At 48.5% G+C, this 22,396-nt stretch overlaps 2 protein-coding genes across 3 annotated transcripts; one reads left to right on the top strand and one right to left on the bottom strand.

Moving 5' to 3' along the window:
• Window positions 1-4,286: 4,286 nt before the first annotated feature.
• Window positions 4,287-15,637, bottom strand: GAS2L2 (growth arrest specific 2 like 2). 2 transcript variants are annotated; one of them, XM_081171493.1, is made up of 6 exons: window positions 14,447-15,637; window positions 13,417-13,655; window positions 12,414-12,521; window positions 9,814-9,910; window positions 7,815-8,130; window positions 4,287-7,095 (listed from the first exon to the last, which is right to left on the bottom strand). In XM_081171493.1, exons 1-6 carry the CDS (start codon window positions 14,802-14,804, stop codon window positions 5,256-5,258), a joined length of 2,958 nt encoding a protein of 985 aa, XP_081027619.1. In that variant the 5' UTR covers window positions 14,805-15,637; the 3' UTR covers window positions 4,287-5,255. The 2 variants fall into 2 exon arrangements, with proteins under 2 accessions (XP_081027619.1, XP_081027620.1); XM_081171494.1 differs by having other exon boundaries at window positions 13,417-13,652.
• A 2,127-nt stretch (window positions 15,638-17,764) lies between these two features.
• Window positions 17,765-22,316, top strand: LOC308574902 (uncharacterized protein C17orf50 homolog). Its single transcript, XM_081173264.1, has 4 exons — window positions 17,765-18,380; window positions 19,807-20,048; window positions 20,779-20,975; window positions 22,202-22,316. Exons 2-4 carry the CDS (start codon window positions 19,819-19,821, stop codon window positions 22,258-22,260), a joined length of 486 nt encoding a protein of 161 aa, XP_081029390.1. The 5' UTR covers window positions 17,765-18,380; window positions 19,807-19,818; the 3' UTR covers window positions 22,261-22,316.
• The last annotated feature ends 80 nt before the right edge of the window (window positions 22,317-22,396 follow it).

Here is a 22,396-nt window from a genome sequence, read left to right as displayed (position 1 = left end):
GTTATTATAAACTTCCAAAAAAGGGACATCGATTGAAGTAGGCCTGTTAAGAATTGAAAGGCAGAGTGTGCCATTTCATGCAATCCTATTCTTAAAGCTAAAATATATGGAGAAACTTATGTGTATGTTTGGATTTAAAAAGAAAAAAAAAACCTTACAAAATACAAAAGGGTTTTAAAAATTATTCAAATGAAGTCCTAAAGTAGGGGAAGCCCATCCGGTTGTGAATTGACGAACAACAACTCTGAAGATCCCTTCTAGCCCTGTTCCCACAGTTTCCAACTAGATTCCCCATTGGGCCACCTCTGTGACTGCATCTGACCACTTCTTGCAAGCACCTGCTTAGGACTGGGCCTAATGACCTATGACTTTTGTTGGAGGTTTCAGGACAGATAAAAGGAAGTCCTTCTCCATAGCTAAACAATGGCTCTTTCTCCTCCACAGGAGGTAGCTGAGGGCCACCAACTTGGATGGCTTTGAAAGGAGGTTGGACAAATTCATGGAGGAGGAGGAGGCTAGCTATGGCTCCTAACTAGGATGGCTATGTCCTTCCTTCATGGTCAAAAGTAGTAAATGTAGTAAACCAATTGCTGGGAGCTACGGAAGGGGAGAGGGCTCTTGTGTTGGGGTCCTGCCTTGGAGCTTCCCACAGGCATCTGGTTAGCCACTGTGAGAAAAGGATGCTGAACTTCACTGGCCTGGTCCAGGAGACTCTTCTTATGTTCTGTTTTCTTTTTTTAAAAAAGCCCAGCTAATCACATGCAAAATTAAATGCAAAAATATTTCCAAAACAAACAAAAAACCATACACAACTCAGTACTATATTCCTACGGGATAATTTTATACGTACTAACACATAAGTATTTTATCCAGTTATATGCATCCTTCTATGCAGCTCTTATGTTCTGGCTGCTTTAGAAACCGGGAGTGTATATGCATATAATATGAATACTATATGTATAAAAATGGCTATAACACATACAATATGCCAGAACTGTTCGTGTTTTAAGCTGAAACTCGTTCTTTGCCAAGTTCAAGGAACAAGAGGGAAATATGACAAATCCACACAGATAAACTTGGCATCCAGATTTTCAGAAAAAAACAACAACCCATCCGTGCTTTGGTCTGACCCAACAGAGCTCTTCTGTTGAGTCTTGTGTTGTTCTTGAGAGTTTGAGATGACGTCTGCTATTAAAATCTCACATCTGCGCCTGACTCAGCCGCTTCTCCTTCTCCTTCCATCATCACCCAGAGCGGCTCCATCCCTTTGCACTTGGGAACAATCAGTAAATTGTAGCTTAAAAAGTCCACCCTGTTGAGAGCGGTTTACACTATCATTCCTGGAGGAGGAGAGAGCAGGCTTTGCAGCAGGAGAATGAGTGGCGATGACTCACGGAGGAGAATCAGAATCACGGCTTTCAAAGTTACCCGTTTCAAGATCAAGTCGTATTTCGGCAGAGATTGTACCAAGGCAATCAGATTGTACAAGGCAATCAGAGCAGGCAGTTGGAACCGAAGGCAGAGCGAAAATCTCTAGATCCTGCATCCGAAACCAAAACCAAAAAAAAAAAGGTATTCCTTTGCTGTTCCTTGTCCCAAAAACAGACTTCCCATGGGTGTAGCCAGGATTTATGGTATGTCAGGCTAGGGACATATGCCATCACCCTCTGCCTGACTCTGCCTAGCAGATTCGGAATGAAATGTCTCAACAACAGTTGTTTTAAATTATTGTATTTTGACCCCAAGTGCTCAGAAAAATCTGTCAAAATCTTCAGTCCTTTGGAAATTAGGAAGTTAAATAAAAACATCAGGGAGTACCTTTCATGTGGTTATCAAGTATATTTTGCAAAATTACAAAGAACATGCCTTTTTTCATCTTATTTTTTAAAAAATCTAAACTGAGACAAGTTTTCTTGGATTTGCTGAAAACATTTTCAGCACTTCCTTCTCAAATTCCTCTTTTCCAATGCAGTTTTTTCCCCCTGTGCACACTCAGTAAGCCCAGCCCATTGAGAGGCTCCCCTATCATTGTATCATTGTCAACCTTAGCCAGGTCTTTACTTGATTTGGGGGTGGGTGGGATCTGCCCCCCAACCCCCAGCTGTGCCCATGAGACTTCCCCAACCTGATGCTCTCTAGATGCCAACTCCCACCAGCCTCTGCTGCCACTGGTGGAGGCTGTACTCCAAAATGTCTGGAGGGCATTAGGTTGGGGGGAGGCCACCCGAGAGCCATTTTTTTCTCTCTCTCCTTTTTTCAAATCCCATGCTCAAAACCCAACTCCTTTAGTTGCAGCGGGTTGGGCTAGATGACTCTTAGAATTATAGGGTTGGGAGGGATTCCATGATTCTAACTGTGTCCTAAAAGATGGCTGGCTAGCCTGTGGGTATCGACCCACTGCATGGCCAATGGCCAGGGATGATGAGAGTTCGAAAGCCAGCAACCTACGGAGGGCACCACCTTGTCTACCCTGGAGAACTCTACTTATTTCTAAATGGGGTGAACCAGCCAGGGTTCTCTTGAGGCCCCTCCTGCTCCTTCTGCTGAAGGAGACTCTGGACCTGTGGCCAAGAGTCTTACCCTGGAGGCACCACTGACTGCTCTCCACACTTCTGTCAAAGAGATGACCAGCATCTCTAGATTCCAGATGGAGGCTGGTCCCTAAGGCAAAGCGAGGGAGGGCGTTGCCAACTTCAGCCTATCCTTGCCTGCCTTCTTTCTTACATTCATCCAGTCCAGGGGTGGCCCCACCCCATCAGCTTCCCCCTGCTCAGTCTCTTTGGCACCACCTACTGTTGGAATGTAGGGATGCAGGTGGCGCTGTGGGTTAAACCACAGAGCCTAGGACTTGCTGATCAGAAGGTTGGCGGTTCGAATCCCCGCAATGGAGTGAGCTCCCATTGCTCAGTCCCTTCTCCTGCCAACCTAGCAGTTCGAAAGCACGTCAAAGTGCAAGTAGATAAATAGGTACCGCTCCAGCGGGAAGGTAAACGGCGTTTCCGTGCGCTGCTCTGGTTTGCCAGAAGCAGCTTAGTCATGCTGGCCACATGACCTGGAAGCTGTACGCCGGCTCCCGCGGCCAATAAAGCGAGATGAGCGCTGCAACCCCAGAGTCGGCCACGACTGGACCTAATGGTCAGGGGTCCCTTTACTTTTACCATTTAGTGTTGGAATGAGTTTCCTCTAGCACCACCTACTGTTGGGTGTTCTGCCTTCTGCCCTACCAGCCACCTCTGGAGAAATATATTATTATTATTTATTATTTATTCAGTTTATATACTGCCCTTTATCAAAAGATCCCAGTGCGGTATACAGCATTAAGAACACATTTTATGGAGCATAATAATAAAAAGTGTAATAAGAAAATAATCATAACAGTGCCCCCCCCCCAGCTTTTACAGGCCATAGATTCTTTAATGGCCAATGGCCATTAAACACATACATGTATGGAAGCGTGCACCAAATTTCACAGGAGTTTCTTCCTGCGAGATCAAGCGCATGGGAGTTGTAGAACATAGTGATGAAAGGAAAAAGCAGATGCAATGATGGAAGCAAACCTTTGCATCTTGCAGCTATTCGCTGGGGGTCCCAGAAGGTCGGAGGCAAGTAGAATCACAGGTCTGGGATAGATTCATCAGTAGAGCAGTAGATTCTTAAACTCAGAGTTGTGGGTTCAAGCCCCATATTGGGCAAAAGATTCCTGCACTGCAAGGGGTTAGAGTAGATGACCCTCGTGGTCAATTCTAACTCTGTGATTCTATAGAATTGTAGAGTTAGAAGGAATCCCAAGAGTCTTCTAGTCTAACCCCTGCAAGGCAGCGAGAGTCAGGGTTCTAGCCAAGGTCAGGGCTGCAAAGGCGTTCTTATGGGATGGCTTGCAGGGCAAGTGCCTTTAAACTATGCATGGGGTCTCCTGCTCTTTCTTCTTCTTTTAAACTTTTTTAAAAAATAATAATAATACTAATTGAATACGGGGCTGCTCATCTTCTGAAAGCTGCCCTATATTTGTGCATACACATTTTATGTAAATGTAAATTAGGGCCCCAAGTATTCCATGGACCTAGCAATGCCCCCTTGGAGATATTCCAGGTCCCTCTCTGAATTAAAATTTTATATATATAGTTAAGTTTCTAACGCTTTTATGCATGGAGATAAAGCAGAGAGGGAGTGCTCCAGCTAATTGCTCATTAAGAATTAAACATGCTCCCACCTCCTGATGTTCTCCTGGCGAATAAGTGCAAGGGGATTTGGGTAACTGACAAGTGCGATGGCCCCTTCTTAAAAAAAAAATAATTCAACAAATCAGACTTTATTGCATTAATATTTAATCAAATGCAGTCCTATTAAACATACCAGGAGGCCTGTGTGTTCTCTCTCTTCTGAGCTGATTCTGCACGTTCTTAGTCCCCCAACCTACACGGAATTCGGAGAGTCTGAACTTCCTTTATTGAAAGAGTCAGAAGGCTCTAGTTCTCATGGACGAAAACAATGCATCCAAAATCAGCTCCTGCTGTTTTAAACCCTGGAGCAGGATTCGATTCTTCATGGTGGATAATTGGTGGCCCTCCTGGTGTCGCTGGACTCCAGCTGCCATCATCCCCATCACTCACTGTCTATGGTGACTGGGAGTCCAAAAACAGCCAGAGAACCACAGGTTCCTCATCTTTGGGCTTGTGTGACAACCAAGAACAAGCCTGATAGATGTTTGGGGCAGGTGCATGACAGAATCTGTCGCTATCTATAGCACAACCAGGAAACCAGACCTTAGCAAATGAGCCATATTCCACCTTTGTTTTGTGAACTGCAGAGACGCAGAAGATACTCAACTAAATGCCCCCCACCAGCACCTGTATTCATCCAAGTTTATTTCCAGAAAGTCGAAGAACAAAGATAATGATATGTAGAACATACAACTCCCCACTGGCAACCTTTTGTTTCCCTGTGGGATCAACACACCCACAGAGGTACAGCTGCAAGCTTCTAGCTTTCAGGGTTACAAGCTAAGACCTGCACTTGAAGTCTGCTAACTGTTTAGGCAGCTGAGGGAGTAGGAGAGAGGGGTCCCCACCCCACCCCTGGTTCAACATACTGCATAGTTACCACACAACCATAAATGCATATGGTACAATTCTCATTAATCCACTTTTCTGGCCCGAAACTGAGACCACCAGATACAAAGCTTGGCGATGGGGGTTAGGCACAAGAAAAGACCGCAATTGCAATTCCGAGACGGCAATCGCATCTTTAAGGAAATGTCACAGCCAGGATTCCTCCATGCCTGACGCCTCCGTTTCCCCCTCTGTCACACTTGTTTTCCTCCCAGGACCCCCGTCTTGTGTGGAGAAAGGGCTGTAGTCAGAAAGTGCAGCCTGGTCTTTGGACCCAGTGTCCCCCGAGCCATTTTGCCTCACGGCAGCCTGGTCGCTCCAGATTTGGGATTTGACGCTGTGGACCTTCTTCGCCTGGGCCTTGACGCTGGATCCTCTTTGGGCATGCCTGTACGCAATTGGAGTGGGGATCCTTGAAGGCCTCTTTTCGGGCCTGTTGTCTCTGCGTGGCCGGATTTTGGGGCGCAGCTTCAGCTTGTAAATGGAGGGCACCCGCTCCGGTTTCTTCAGAGACCGCCTCGGCTTACTCTGAGGTAGTTTTGTGTCCTCAGGAGCTGGAGAGTGCTCTGGAGAATCAGGAAGTCTGCCTGGCATCGCTTGAGAGGCTCTGGCGTTTCCGTCCACTTCCACACAAGCTGTGTGGTATGGTTCTCCACCTTCTGCTTCAGGGGCCACACAGTTATTCTCGGGAACAGGACTTTCTCTGTCTAGGAATGTTTTTCTGGCCTGGTTTCCATTCACCAGAGATGGACTTGACTGGGGGGGACTTCCCTCAGTCCCTGCGTGCTCCCGGTGCAGTGTTTTGGAAAGCTCTTGAATAACGCTGTCGTAATGTAGTCCTGCGGGGTGCCACCTCATCTCTCTCTCAGGCACATAGACCCCGCTCCGAGGCACACTTCCCTCAGAGACTGAGGTCCTTGGGGTGATAGGCAAAGAGGACCAGGTGGGTGTGGAGACCCTCGGCCCATTACAGGTCAAGGCCATGGCATCTCTTCCTTGGCAACAGTCCACTCCAAACCCTCCTAGCCGACTCCCTTGAGAAACGGGGTTGCCTTCAGAGACTTCCTCCAGCTCCTTGATGTTGGCCAAAATCTCATCCTCTAGGCTCCTGTACAGAGCTTGTTCTTCCACCGGATCGATAGGCAGTGGTGTGTAAACACGTTCTGTTCCCCTGCCCAGTTCCTTGGTATCCCCTTGACTCATCCGGCCATCTTTACAAGGTCTTCCTGGAACACCCTCTTGCCCAGCTAAGGTCCCACCATCCTTCAATTTCTGACCGATTCTACCCCCTGAGCTGTTGGAGAACCTGCTGTCTGATGCTTCCGGGATGACAGCCTTGCCCTGTTCTCTCAGAAGAGGGGCCTTGCCCTTGAAAAGCTCTTTCCTGGGCAGGTTGGCTTGGTTTTTGTCCAGGGTGTTACCCCCATTTCTGAAACAGAACGCCTCTTGGTAGCTGCTACCAATTGCTGGCGGCCTGTATGATGTTGGGGTAACTCTTCCGGAGGTCTTGGCACTGCTGTCTTCTTTCTGAGGCACACCTGCGTGTTTTACTGGGGAGGGTGATCGCCACGCTATTGAGTCCTTACTCCAGCTGTGTATGGTGACTCCACCTTGCGGCCTTGCAGGGCTTTCCATTGGGGCCTGGAAGTGCTTGGTTGGACTGCAAGAGCGGGTCTGCGGGCCGTTCATTTCAGGCTGGGACCTTCCTGGAGGCCGGGTCACTGGAGCTCTCAGTGTAGCAGCTCTGGATGACGCTGGCCTCTCCGGTTTCTCTTTGTGAGGTGTCAGTGTTGGGATTCTGGCAGGAGACCTTCCGCGATGTGCCTCTGAGATAGATTTCTGAACGGGCAAGTTGTTCTCCGTGCTTCCGTTCAGCTGGGACAGGACAGGGCATGCCTCTCTTCTGCTCCGCATAGAGAGCGTTGGCTTAGATGCGGGTCTCTCTTCGGGTCCCAGCAGCCTCCGGGTTGGAGTCACTGACCTCGCCCTGAAAGAGAAGAACACAATAATATAAGCACAACACATGCTCTAGTTATCTCCCACTTGGATTACTGCAATGCACTCTTTGGGGCTACCTTTGAAGGTGACCCAGAAACCACAACTAATCCAGAATGCAGCAGCTAGACTGGTGACTGGGAGCGGCCGCCGAGACAACATAACACCGGTCCTGAAAGACCTGCATTGGCTCCCAGTACGTTTCTGAGCACAATTCAAAGTGTTGGTGCTAACCTTTAAAGCCCTAAACAACCTCAGTCCAGTATTCCTGAAGGAGCATCTCCACCCCCATCGTTCTGCCCGGACACTGAGGTCCAGCTCTGTGGGCCTTCTGGAGATTCCCTCCCTGCGAGAAGTGAGGTTACAGGGAACCAGGGAGAGGGCCTTCTCGGTAGTGGCACCCACCCTGTGGAACGCCCCCCCCCCATCAGATGTCAAGGAAATAAACAACTATCTGACTTTTAGAGGACATCTGAAGGCAGCAACTGGAATTCAGAAGCATTGTTGCCTCCAAGTGCGAATTCCTTGTAGGAACAATGTTGGACCAATGGAGATATATATATATATATTCTAGCTTGTAGCTCATATTCTTTACCATAACATTGTTCCAGTTACTCTGGGCCATAAATCTAGGTTGGTCAGAAGTGAAAACTTTGAGCTGTTGGCAGAAAACAAATCCTTCCTATCTCCCCACACATTATCTGTCATCACCTGACGGAAGGGACTCTCCCATGTTCTGAGACCTCCGGGGAGACAAGCAGAGCTGTGGTTTTCCTACTGCTGCCGCTGCCGCCACCACCATTGCTCGGAGGTGACCGCTGCAGAGTCTTCCACCCAGGGCTGTGGGTGTTAGGAGTGTAGGTCCTCCACTCCACTGGGGGCAGCGGGCTTTGGGATCGGGTGACAATCAAAGCAGGCTGGGGCTTGGGGTTGTCTTTCCTGGGCGATAAGCGGGCTGTGATTTCGTGTTGGACCGGCGTGGCTTGCATCTTCTGCGGGCTGCCTGCCCTCAAGGCTTGTTTGTGAGCTGCAGAAAGGGTTGGAGAAATCAACGAGAGAGAATCTTGCAGCACCTCAGCTTCTAACACAGTTATCACAATATATGCTTTCAAGGTCCAGAATCTTATTTTGTCAGAGATGTGGAATAGCTGAGTAGCTCACAGATCTGGCTTGGCCTCTCCTGGGCACATTCATCCCTCAGGCCCGAGGTTCCTAGAAGGACTAAAGGATAGGTCTACTTCTGCGTTAATTCTGCAAGGAAAATTATACCAGGGATGCAACAGCAAGCCCTGAAGTCTAGAATGGTTAATATTCCAAAAATCCTCTGCAATATGTTGCATCCTGGATCCCACGGACATTTCCTGCTCATCTGACCAGCTCGCTGCCACCCCAATAATTCATTGCTCACATAACATGAAAGGAGATTCCGACTAAACATTAATTAGCAAGAACCTTCTGGCAGCAGGAGCTGTTCGAAAGTGGAATGGGCTCCCTCGGAAGGTTGTGGACTCTCCTTCATTAGAAGTGTGAACCACGCTGAGATCTTATGCTAAAGGGCAGTATATAAATCTTATAGAAATAAATAAAAAATAAGTTTTAAAACAGGTTGGATGGCCCTCTGTCATGGATGCTTTAGTTGAGATTGCTGCATTACAGGGGTTGGACTAGATGACCCTCAGGGTCCCTTCCAATGCTACAATTCTATGATTTTATGATTCCATGAAGTACCGGTACATTGTCTTTCCCAAATTTTGGGAGGTTCCATCGATTTGCTTGGGTTAAGTGCAGTTCTAAGGACTGCATTTGTTATCTGCAGCACTGGCCTGCCCTCTAGTGGACATCAGTGTCACTACAAAAGTCATGGCAATGGCTTTTATACAAGCGGCAGGTGCCCTGCTCTCTTTCGTAGCACAGAGGGCAGGAACCTCAGGCCCAGGAGATGAATGCAGCCCTGCCAGCCCACGGGACTCTCCCTAGGCTACAACCTTCCACAGCTGCATCCTCTACTGGTCCTGCTTCACATCCTGGTTTTGCCTGGGCAATGCCTCTGGGTTGCCTGGATTGAGGAAAGAGAGGTATGTATGTGTGTATAAACTGGCCTGCTGTACAAAGGTAAAATTTATATATGCGGCTCCGCCCACTTTTGCCTCTGGCCCCGCCCACCCCTACCATGTACCTCCTGGAAGGATACTTATGAGAGAATGCAGACTTTGGGTTAGAAAATTGTTCCCCATCCCTGTTATTAGCAGGTACTGTGGTACCATCAGGTCAGGACTTTAGGACAGACGTGAAGGGCCCAACTCAGCAGAAGGAGTATAATAATAATAATAATAATAATAATAATAATAATAATAATACATCTTATTTATATGCCATCCATCTGACTGGGTTGCCCCAGCCACTTTGGGAGGCTTCCAACAAATATTAATCCCTCTTCAAAGGGAACCCTGGGAATTGTAGCTCTGTAGGGGTCTCTCTTAACAACTCTCAGCCCCCTTAACAAACTACAGCCCCCAGAATTCCCTGGAGGAAGCCACAAGTGTTTAAAGCAGCATCATAGCACTTTAAAGATACGGTTTGAATGTGGCCTGGGTCAAAGCCCTGACATACAACAGCAGTCAGTTTCGAGATCTGCTGGACTAATTAAGCAAAAACACAGGAATGAAACACTTTAGATTTAGAGCATCCAACAAGAGCACAGGGGACTTACAGAGGGAGGTGCACCGGCAGGGGTCATGCTTGTCCAGGTAGTGCTCTAGGGTGTCCCAGCCACCGCCCACTCGGACCATCACGTGATTCCGCAGGATCTGGAGCAAAAAGGAGCGCAGGTGAGCACCACATGCCCTTCCCTGACCGTGAGCCACAACAACACCTGCAGTCCTGGGGAATGCTGTCCCAAGTGAGGCCTGCCTGGCAGTGATGCAGACACCTTATCAATATCAGGCTAAGGTTTTTCCTCTACACCTGGCGATCTGAAAAGTTTTAAAACCTGGAGACAGTCCTGTGCTAGGTGACTAAAAAATTGATAAAGGTAAAGGACCTCGTCCTGACCCTTAAGTCCAGTCGTGGACGACTCTGGGGTTGAGGCGCTCATCTCACTTTGCTGCCCGAGGGAGCTGATGTTTGTCCGCAGACAGTTTTTCTGGGTCATGTGGCCAGCATGACTAAGCCGCTTCTGGCGAACCAGAGCAGCGCACGGAAATGCCGTTTACCTTCCCGCCGCAGCAGGATACACAGGCTATTTATCTACGGTGGTGCCCCGCAAGACGAATGCCTCGCAAGATGGAAAACTCGCTAGACAAAAGAGTTTTCCGTTTTGGAGGTGCTTCGCAAAACGAATCTCCTATGGGCTTGCTTTGCAAGACGAAAATGTCTTGTGAGTTCCTGCGGGTTTTTCCCCCTCCCCCCCCTTTTCCTAAGCCGCTAAGCCGCTTATCAGCTGATCCGATAAGCCGATAAGCTGCTAAAAGCCGCTAATAGCGCTAATCCATCAATGGGCTTGCTTCGCAAGACGAAAAAACCGCTAGACGAAGAGAATCACAGAACAGATTCTTTTCGTCTTGTGAGGCACCACTGTACTTGCACTTTGAGGTGCTTTCGAACTGCTAGGTTGGCAGGAGCAGGGACCGCGCAACGGGAGTTCACCCCATTGCGGGGATTTGAACTGCCGACCTTCTGATCGGCAAGTCCTAAGCTCTGTGGTTTAACCCACAGCGCCACCCGCGTCCCAAGAGATTGATAGATAATACTAATTGTTTCACAAGTCTGTTTATGTGCCACAGGCACACACACAGAGAACGTTAGAACAGTGGTTCCCAAATGTTTGGAGTGCCTGCCCTCTTGGTTCCATAAATTCATTCCCACTGATCCTTTCCCTTATTCAGATCAGCGGTTTACACAACCCACTGGGTAAGATAAAAACACAATAAAACTCAAAACAGTAACATTTAATTGCACATTTATGCAAAATCCAATTGAAATGATTTGGTTTAATTGACTCAACAATGGACTTGATCCTGTAAACTAGTTTTGCAAAGCCTTGTAGTCATTTACGCCTCCACTGCCCGCTTGCCTCTTGCTCCTGTGGGTAATTCCACCCCCTGCCTTTGGGGGCAGCACTGTCCACTGTGGGAACCACTGTGTTAGATACACATGATATTCCTATGTCCTACCTACAGGTAACTCTCTCTTCTCTATAGGCTACCTGCTTCTGGCATGAGCTGGATCCTTATACCTGGTAGGGCTGGGAGAGACCCGCCTTTGACATTCTGGAAATCTGCTGTCAGTTGTTGAAGAACAGAGGTGAGGAACCTTGGGCCCGTGGCCGGAATGTGGCCCTCAGCCTTCTCTATCTGGCCCTTATGACTCTTCCAAGGCCACACCTCATGCTTCTTGCCCTCCTTGTATGATTTTGCCTGGCTGAGATGTGTCTTTGACTCTGATCATACTTCCTGCTTTCCTAGATGGTGGAGGGAACACGAGTGTGACTCTGGATGCATGTGGTGGTGGGGAGGATGTGGGAGAAATCTGATTCTGCTCATGTTCAAAGGTGAACTTACTGAATTTGCACATTCTAAAACAATATGAGAACCGTAATCACAGCCATCCTTCAAATCCAACTCATCTGAATTTTGCAATGCATTTCTCCAGCCCACCAACCAACCAACCAGTCTTTACAAAAATGCATATATTAGCAGGGAGCGTGCATGAGAACGAACATGTTAGTGAAAATAACCTACAAAAACACATTATATTAGGGAAATCTGAGGTGCAAAAATGTGTATATTAGTCCAAACTGCATACAAAAATTTGTGCGTTGGGAGAGATTTGCCCTAAGATGCTGAAGAATTGTCATTAGAATTTTTAAATGGCAGAGATATTGGGGAAAATAGGAAAGTGAGAAAACTGAAATTGACAGGTCCTTCCATCCCTTCGATTGGGGGGCCTGTGTCCCCCTCCACCCACCAACCCAACATGGCAACATTCCAACTGCCATCATCCCAATTCCAGCTGCCATTAGCCATTAGGCATTATAGTAGTCAAAAGTCCTGACAAAAAATAGTGCATTAGGAAAAATTCGCAGCAAAACACTGATGAATTTTTCAAGAGGATTTAAAAACGTGGCCCCAAAGTGAAGAGCTGAATTTCAGGATGGAAAAATTTGGAACTGAGAGGACAGAAATGGACAGCTTCCTCCAGCCCAAGTGTGTGAGCATGCTCAGAAATCAGCTTACTATACAAAAGTAAAATCCACATCCATTGCTCTGCCCACTTTTGCCTCTGGCCCCGCCCACCACCAGGCCAACTCACCCTGACGAAGATCAGCAAGTTCGAATCGCCCACGCGGTATTTCCCTTCCGAGACTTTGATCATGGAGAACTGGACGGGGCAGGTGCAACGGCTGACGAGACACTGGACCTTTGCAGAAAGCAGGAGGATAAGAATAGTAATGAGTTCAGCAACGACAACCTGAATATGAGTGAGAGGAAGTGTGGAGTAGTGGTTAGCGTTTTAGACTAGGAGCTGTGAGATGAGGGTTTGCCTTCCCCACTCGGCCCTGACGCTCACTGGGTGACCGTGAGATTGATCACCAATCGCCCCTCAGCCTGGCCAACCTCACAGGGTCGTTGTGAGTATGAAACTGGGGAGAACAGTATTGATGAGCTTCTTGGAGTGAATGTGAGACACAGATGTATAAATAAATAGCACATTGGAACTCCCTGCCTATTGACATCTTCGCTGTTTGCTTTCCAGCGCCTGTTAAAAACATTTTTGTTTAGACAAGCCTGTCCAGATATTTAGCAGGTTGGTGTGAGTTTCCAATTCTTTGTAGTCAATTGTTATTTTTTACTTTTTGAAAGTCTTAAATTATTGTAATTTTTTCTTGTTGATAATCTTGTTGTTTTATGCTTTGAGGTTCTTTTTTTAAACAATCAAGCACTGTATAAATTTTATGAAATAAAACAAATAGTCGGAGGAATGACGATGATGACAGGTGGCCCTCTAGGATTCTTGATGTGGACCTCCAGAGTTGCCCCCAAGCCACACCCCTCACCAGCCCTGCCCTGCTCCCTTCCTTTGCTGCTTTTGCCAGACACAAATGTGTCATAGAAATATAGATGTGTAGAGCTGGAGGGGATCTCTAAGGGTCATCTAGTCCAACCCCGTGCAATGCAAGAATCACAGCTACAGAATCCCTGGTAGATGGCCACCCAGCCTCTGCTTAAAAACCTCCAGTGAAGGAGAGCCCTTGACCCGTTCAGCTTAGGGACCCTGTGTTTGCCCTGGGGCGCGAATCTGCCTGCTCAAATACCATCTGGTCGAGGTTCTTGAAATTGGCCGGCTTCCTCTGGGCCCTTGGGAGGGGGGTCTCTTCCGGCGGCAGGTTCAGGTCCTCGCGGATCTCCTCCTCGATCTCCTCCTCCATCTGGATTAGGGTGGGGGCACTCATGCCAAAGCGGGCGGCTCGGCGGGCCACCTCCAGGAGACAGAGGACAAAGTTCTTCTCGTTCTTGCGCAAGACCAGGTCTTCCGTCTCGAACATCAGGACTTCTGGAACAAAGCAGGTGGGGTGAAAGTAGGGGACCGCTAGGCAATGTGGACTGAGGGGCGATTGGTGGGGAAACGCCGCAGAGAAACCAAGTCAGGGGTATCAGCTAGCGCTGTGTCGAACTTTTCTCCTCTGTTTTTTCTCTCTGTTCTCCATCAATCAAAAAGCGATTGCGTTGGAGAAGTCCCCCAAAATCAAGAGTTTTCACTCCCATCGCTCATTCAAGGCAAGGCAAACATCCTGATCCCATCTCTCATCTTGGGGGGTTATGCCTTTCCCCACCAACAGACTCTCCCCCTGTGGGGAGTTGGACATAGCCAACAACATGCTTGATGCTGACCATCCACAGGAGCATAAAATAGCTTCCTGGACCAGGCCATTGGCCCATCGAGCCCAGCATCCTGTTCTCATAGTGGCCAACCAGATGCCGGTGGGAAACCTATAAGCAGGACTTGAGCCCAAGAGCCCTCTCCCCTCCTGTGGTTTCCAGCAACTGGTATTCACAAATATTGCTGTCTCCAGCTATGGAGGCAGAGCACAACGGCCATCAATAGCCCTCTCCCCCTCCATGAATTTGTCCAAGCTTCTTTCAAAGCCATCTAGGTTGGTGGCCATCCCAGCCTCCTCCCGTGGGTTTAACTATATGCTGCTACTTTTTGTCCTAAAGGAGAACAAATCTGGTCCATCTTCTGCATGATGGAGCCCTCCCAATCTTGTTCTTTGCCACTCCAGAGGGCAGAACTGGAGGACCAAGATTTGGCAACCCTTCCTCACCCAGTTCTGAGCTGCGTACCTTTAATGCCCATCTCCTTCCGGCACCACTGGATGAAGTTGGACACGTTGTCCCTGGCTTGGAAGGTCCCTGGCTGAGCAAAGTCGTTGCAAGTCACTTCGCAGGTGGGCAGCTGCAGCTTGTGGCTCAGACCCGGGTACCTCTGCTCAAAGTCCCAAGCCACTTGGGTGATGCTGTTGGCATGGTGACAGAGCAAGACCCCTGTCTCCAGGGCTTCCAAGAAGAACTCCACGTTAATGTCCACATCATAGAGTTCCTTCAGCCACTCGGCCAAGTCCTCTTTCATGGCATAGAGGTATTGTTCCCCGGTCTTGTATGGACGGATGCTCCTCATACGAGCCTCCTGGATTCCGGACATCTTCAAGTGCTGGGGGGGGGGGAACTCAGTACAAAATCTGCTCAGCAACCTTAAAAACTCCAGCTCTCTCCTTGCTGTTCATCAACCCATCCCTTGAGCCACTCCCAACCACCTGTGACATCAAAACAAATCCACCTCAAAGTTATATTTTCAAGGCAGACTTTGGCTCCATGCTCCATCAGTTCTCACAGAAACCAGGGATACATTTGATCCCCTACAGCAGCATGGCTGGATTGTCTTGTCGAAATGTTCGTGAGGCGGGAGCTTCTCCTGAAATGACTTCCTAAGATCTCCCATCTCATGACCTCATGGTCCTCACCATTAATGGTGGCTCATCATCAGCTTGTCCTTGGTTCAAAACTCGTTTCTGGCAAGAGCGGAGCGTCCCTCGTTGGTCCACCACTGCTCCACGAGGCAACTATTGGATTCCTCTTACACCACGAGCATCTGATATCCTCCTATCTTACGCCCTCGAACATATTCACACACACACACACACACACACACACACACACACACACGTCCTTCGGGGATTTGCAGAACTTCTGGTGCAAGATCCGTAAAAAGAGGGAGAATCTCTTTTGCAGGGCCGGGTCCCTGGTCTGTTGTGCTTCCTTCTTCCAAGTCCTGTTCTCTTCTCCTTGGTGACAGACAACTCTGGACAAAACACTCCCCGTTCGCCCTGGTAGATCGGATGTCACTTTGCCTCGGCTGGAGCAAACAACCCTCGCTCCTTTTCGCAACACTGATCCACCCGAGCAAATGAGATACTGCGAGCACAAAGCTTGGCGGGGGGGGGCAGGTGGGGGGTGGCAAGACAGATGTCCACTCACCGGAAACCATGGAGAGAGGACAGGTTAGCTGGTGCAAGAGCTTGGATGTAGCCAGGGCTTTTGTTAGCGGGGGCAGAACCTCAGTTTGCTATGCATTTTTTAAATTGATTGAGGGGGCAGCTGCCCCCTCTGCCCCCCTTGGCTACACCCATGTGTAAGAGTCAAAAGTGACGTAATAGAAGTTTATAAAATTGTGCACAGTGTGGCGAAAGCCGACAGCAAAAAGGTTCTCTCCCTCTCATAACACTAGAATTCAAGGAGATCCAAGGAAGTTGAATGTTGGGAGATTCAGGACAGATAAAATAAAGGACTTTCTCACTCAGTGCATAGTTGAACTGTGGAACTCACTTCCGCAGGAAGCAGTGATGGCCAGCAACCTAGACTAAAAGAAGATTGGACAAATTCAGGAACAGGACTATTGATGGCTACTAGCCATGATGGCTATTGCTCTGCCTCCAGAATCAGATGGGCTCTCCCTGTGCACTGCTCCAACTGGTGGCTGGTGTGCATTTGGGACCGGTAGGACAGAAGGCAGGGAGCCCAACAGTAGGTGGCGCCAGAGCCAAAGACAGGAGCCTGCAAATTGTACAGTTGTACCTCGGTTTACGAACTTAATCCGTTCTTGAAGTCCGTTCTTAAACCAAATCTGTTCTTAAACCGAGGTGTGCTTTCCCTAATGAGGCCTCCCGCTGCCGGTGCCCTTCCACCGTTTGGCTTCTGTTCGTAGACCGAGGTAAAGTTCACAAACCGCGACACTACTTCTGGTTTTATGGAGTTTGTAAACTGAATAGTTTGTAAGCAGGACTGTTCATAAACTGAGGTACCACTGTACTTTTGTCTCCTACCTCCTCCCTGCTGAGTTCTACAAGGGGCAACATTGAGACTTAGAAGAAGGAAGCTGACAGACAGGGTCACCCCTTGGGCTGGTTGTCAGTAAGATGGCGGGGGGGGGAGGGAGGGCTGGCTGGGGGCAAACTAAGGTTGGTGAGGCAGTGCTCCAGTTGCCCTAAGGAACCAGCCTCCACTGCACTCTTGACATTGCTGCCGCTTGGTCCCACCCCCTCTACTTCCCAGTAAGAAGCAGCAATGCAACCTGCCAGAGATGAAGTGATGCCAATCTACCCCACTGTCTTCTGTGACTGGGGGACCATTTTGTGTTTTGCCCCAAAGGACAAAGTATCTTGGGCCCATGATCCTGCTTTCAACTGAGAGACCTGGAACTGCCTATTGTAATAAAGTGCCACTGGGCTTGTGCAAAGTGCAATTCAAGGCCGCTGGATAACTTCATATTGTGTGTGTGTTTGTGTGTGTGTGTATCTGAAACTCAGGCAAGGGGCTTCTGGGACAGAGGAGGTCTGAGTGACACACGCTTCCCTTCAGAAAGACAGCAGCTATTACCAGTGGCGTAGCGTGGGTTGTCAGCACCCGGGGCAAGGCAAGTAATTTGCGCCCCCTAACCCATGGATTTGCGCCCCCTAACCCATGGATTTGCGCCCCCTAACCCATGGATTTGCGCCCCCTAACCCTAACCCCCAGATGTTGCGCCCAGTGCGGCCGGCCCCCCCTGCACCCCCCACGCTACGCCACTGGCTATTACCTGAGAGTAGGGATGTAGGGAGAGTGTTTTCCATTGGGGCCCTGCAATTGCCACATGCAACACTCAATCTTTTCTGCTGCAATTCGTCTTCGGACATGGTGAAATTACATGACTGCAAATGTCATTATCTCAATTTTGAATGCAAAGGGGATGCACAAATGGAGGAAAAAGTTTGCAGACTGAAAGCTACACCACTAGTGAATATCCATTGCTGGAAAATCTGACCCATTGTTCTGTATTTATTTTTTAATACTGAAGATGTCATAAACAGTTACTGTTCCCCCCCCCTTTATTGATCTGTGCAGCCTATTGACTTTTTACAGTTGTGTTTTCAAAAACCAATAAGCATATTGTTGCAAGCCACCCCAATCTCAGAGTGATGGGAGATTCCAGGGGTTCCAGGTATTCACCCAGGGTTTGTGTTTCCTTTGGAATGAGGGACAGCAGAGACTGTGGTGTCTTTATTTACACATATATACAACCTGAGGCTATGATGGAGAGGCTCACAACATCAACACCCCAAAAGGGTTTTGCTTCTTCCATAGCCACAGCCTTGGATTCAAGCAGAAACCAAACATCACCATCTCTGACTTCCCAGCCTGTTGCTTTTCCACTTCTAGCTCACATAACTCAACTCTCCACTCTGCCCTTTTGTATTTCTAACTAAAAGCCAGCTGAAGGAGGGACCCCACCCATTTTTCTCTGGCACAGAGCCACTTCCTTTGTTCCCTTAATAGCCCATTATCTCGGATATCGCCTCTCCAGGAAACTATCATGGCTATCCCAAGAATTAGAAGGGGACCCAAGCACCCAGCCTAGCCCTCCCTAGCAAAAAACCTCATAACAACATATATTGATTCTGTTCGCTGGATTGATTTCTGTTCTGGACATTGGACAAGTAAGCAAACATTGACTGCTTCTCACACCTTCCTCACTACCCAGGCAAGTGAAGAACCTTAGCCTCGTATCTGCTGGACAGAACAGCCTCTCTAGAACTTGCCCGGAGAAGCTATGTGATGTCACAATGGACTGAGGTCACCTTGCCATGACACAGCCCTCTTGAGGGGGTGGCGTCTGGGAGACAACAGCCCACAGGTTCAGCAGATCATTCAGTAAAACTCACCACTTCCCTCGTCTTTTTCACCGGTAGGTGTTAGACAAAAATGTCTGAGGGCTGGGACACGTCTTTCTCCCCAGCTGAGACTGGAGACATTCCCAAGAGAATCCTAACTTTGAAGGCAGGAGTGGGGAATCTCAGGCTGAATTCAGCCTTGCTGGGCTCTTGATCTGCACCCCGCACCCCTTAAATTCTCTCCTGGCCACACAGGATGTTTCACTGCCTGCTTTTACCTGACTGCATCCTTGAACTGTGATCTTCCTTGCCTGGAGGCAGGACAGAGAGGGGTGTGTGAGTGTCTGCATGTGGAAAAGGTAAAAGATAAAAAGGTAAAGGACCCCTGGACGGTTAAGTCCAGTCAAAGGCGACTATGGGGTTGCGGTGCTCATCTTGCTTTCAGGCCAAAGGAGCCGGTGTTTGTCCACAGACAGCTTTCCGGGTCATGTGGCCTGCATGACTAAACCGCTTCTGGTGCAATGGGACACTGTGACGAGTGCCAGCGCACACGGAAATGCCGTTTACCTTCCCACCGCAGCAGTACCTATTTATTTACTTGCACTGGCGTGCTTTCGAAATGCTAGGTTGGCAGGAGCTGGGAGAGAGCAACAGGAGCTCACCCCGTCATGGGGATTCGAACCACTGACCTTCTGATTGGCAAGCCCAAGAGACTCAGTGGTTTAGACCACAGTTCTACCCGCATTCCTTTCGCTTGTGGGAAACCTTCCACAGGCAAAAGTGGGGGGGGGGGAATGTGACATCAGCACTGCACGTGTCAGTGGTTTCTATAAGGACACACCTCCCTCCAGACCAGCAAAGGAGGTTGCATCCAACTAAGATTTCTTCAAGAGACTTGACCTATTTAAAGGAAGGGACCCAAGCTAGCTGGGCCCATTATCTTCAATCTTTCAAGGGCACAGAGCAGTGCCGGTGAGGGGTGTGGCCTGGAAGAGTGGGAGTAGCCTAAGAGTACTCTCAAGGGCTGGTGAAGAGGCCAGAGGGCCACATTTATCCAGACTGCACTTCCTAAGTGCTCAAAGCACTTATCCTATGCACCATCTCTAGGGTCGCCATATGTCCTGAATTCCCCACACATATCCAGAATACTGTAGTTGGAAGCAGTGTCCGGGTGGAAATTGATGAAACGTCCAGGAAAATCCGGACATATGGCAACTTGTGTCAACGATGTCATTTTTGGAGAGTTCCCTTAAAAACAGCTCAAAAACTTCAAATTCTCACTGTTTGAAATATGGCAACCCTAACCATCTCGTTCTAAATCCTTTCGACGACCTTGAGAGGTAGATCAGGGTTGTCCTCATATTTTGCAGATAGGCTTGCTTGGTGTCGAGTTGCGAGATGGGATCTGAAATGGGCATAACATAACTGAAGTCTCCAGCCCTCACTGTTATCTCTGTGCTCTCTCTCTCTCTCTCTCTCTCTCTCTCTCTCTCTATCCAGGTTTAAAATCTGATGTCCCAAACCAGACCAGAAGAGGAAGAGAGCAAATCAGAGGAGAGATGCCCCAGGGAACCAGAAGCAGAAGATGATGTGCCAGACCTTGATGCAGAAGGATCCAGCTCTAGTGCTCTTGTGGATTCCCCTCAGTCTCCCAGCACGGAGCAGCTGCCAAAACAGGAAAATTGGCTGTGGAGCTGGTTTTCTTTCCCCCTTCTCTCTGGTCTTACCTGGCTGGCAGACAGGTAGCAGCTCAGAGGCCTTCCTCAAAAGCAAACATCTCCTCTCCTTAGCGGTGAAAGAGTTGCATTGCATTCTCCCCATTTTAGAGACAGGAAAACCGAGTCTGTATGTGTGTAAAGTTGAAATGGAATGTTTCACAAACTGGAGGCCCGGGGGCAGAATGGGGTGGGGTTAGAAGAAGAAGAAGAGTTTGGATTTGATATCCCGCCTTTCACTCCCCTTCAGGAGTCTCAAAGCGGCTAACATTCTCCTTTCCCCTCCTCCCCCACAACAAACACTCTGTGAGGTGAGTGGGGCTGGGAGACTTCAGAGAAGTGTGACTGGCCCAAGGTCACCCAGCAGCTGCATGTGGAGGAGCGGAGACGCGAACCCGGTTCCCCAGATTACGAGTCCACTGCTCTTAACCACTACACTACGCTTGCTCTCAGATGAACTCAGATGAAAAGGTCAATGCTGTCCCAAATTTCTCATTTGGATGTTGACTGTTTTAAGCTCAGGAGAGGGCCCTCGTGCTTGGATCCTGCTTGTAGGCTTTCCATTGGAGCATCTGGTTGGCCACTGTGAGAAGAGGATGCTGGATTAGATGGGCCATGGGCCTGATCCAGCTGCAGGGCTCCTCTTGAGTTTTTATGACAGATTTGCACGCCCTTTTAAAGCCCCAGCGTGCTCTAGCCTTTCTTTCTAAGGAGCCTTTCGAGTTATTTTAATTGCAAACCTTCCTTTGCCTCTTAGGAACAAGCCCCTGCAGGAGCCTGTCTGCAGTCAGCTGGAGAGGAACAGATCCTCCGGCAAGATGTGCCCAGAGTGTGAGATTCTGTTCTGCAAAAAGTGCGAGACGTTACATTACAGCCGGGCTTTCATTGAACATGGACTGCTGGGCCACAGCACAGAAAACCTGCCAGAGGCTTTGAGCCCAGCACTGAGTACAGGCAAGACGCAATGAGGACTAGTATGCTGCAGAGTCTAAATGCTATCTTTCCCAACGGGTGAATTAGTGATGGTCCCAGGTCAAAGCTGCTACCCTGTTTTCCTGATAGAGGCCCAGTGTCTTTAATGGCTGTGCAATGGGTAGAAATATAACAGCCCACAACTTTCTCACAACCAGGGGAGAAATTCAATTCAGTTCACATTTAAAACACTCTCTCAAATTCGTACAAGAAGTGAAATGCGGCCATCCTTCAAAATCCACATGTATCCAAATTTTGCAATGATCCTCCAAAACGAAGGAGAATGCAAGTAATAGGGAAACGTGTGCAGAATAATGAATATATTGGTGAAAATAACATACAAAATGCAGAAATTACTTGCAAAAATGTAATGTCACGCAAGAAATGTGCACTGAAATGCTGTAGGTTTTTGAGGTATTTTTTAAAGAAAAATTTGCAAATTGCTGCAGAAACAACTGAATTTAAGATTGGAAAAATCAGGAAATGGTGAGAAATGAAATGGACTCATAATACTGTATCATTGTGTTCAGAGATGTTACCGACTCAGTTCCCGCTGCTTAAACATAGGACTTCAACCTGTGGGTTGGAACACCCAGGTGGATCACAAGGCTATCCCAGATGACCAAACCAAAGGAGCACTACTTGTAGTGTCTGAGCTAGAAAATGTTCTCATTTTACCAATTTCTATGACTGCCTCAAAGCAGCAGGAGAAGGGCAAGAGCCTTTTTTCAACAGGATATTTCTGGCCAACTGTATGCCCCACCTTCCTTTAGCAGGGCCCCGAGCGAGGGAGCTCTCTATGGAGCAGGGACATACTCTGTTCACTTTTTAGACTTTTTCTGCAGCTTTCCAGACTTCTCCCAGGATGGAAGTCTGCTGGGGACTAGAATGCAGATGGGGCCACTGCAGCAGGTAGCTCAGTTGCCCAGCGGTTGCTGTCATAGCAGTAGCTGGGGGCCCCAGAAGTGATGGCAAATGTCTGGCCATAGGAGGTGAGAGTTAGAAGGAGCAGGGACATCATCACCCTCATTCCACTCCCTGCAGCCTGAAATAGGTCTGGGTCAAGGGGGAAGTTCCTTGCTGCTTTTCGTTCCGTCGAATGCTACGGGTCCCTTCCAACTCTACAATTCTTTGATCCTATGAAAATAGAACACAAGGTCACTTGAGTCACAAGCTGGTTGTCATACAGCATGTCCTCCTTTTTCCAGACTCTATAGACCTGGCTGTCGCTCCGGAGGAGTCAGAAGAGGAAATAAAGAGGCAGTGAGAGGGGAAATGGATTAATTTCTTGGTAGTCCACAAGCAATGCTGGCCAACCAGTCTTAGAGGTGAGTCCAGCAGGATTGAAGTCTGTGCAAGCTCACTCTGGCTGCTGACTAAATATTCTCTCTGTGTGCATGTAT

Source organism: Podarcis bocagei, assembly GCF_964188305.1.
Source record: "Podarcis bocagei genome assembly, chromosome: 15".
NCBI lineage: Eukaryota > Metazoa > Chordata > Lepidosauria > Squamata > Lacertidae > Podarcis > Podarcis bocagei.
Note: the sequence above shows the minus strand (reverse complement) of the source record. Positions and strands in the feature narration are given on the sequence as shown.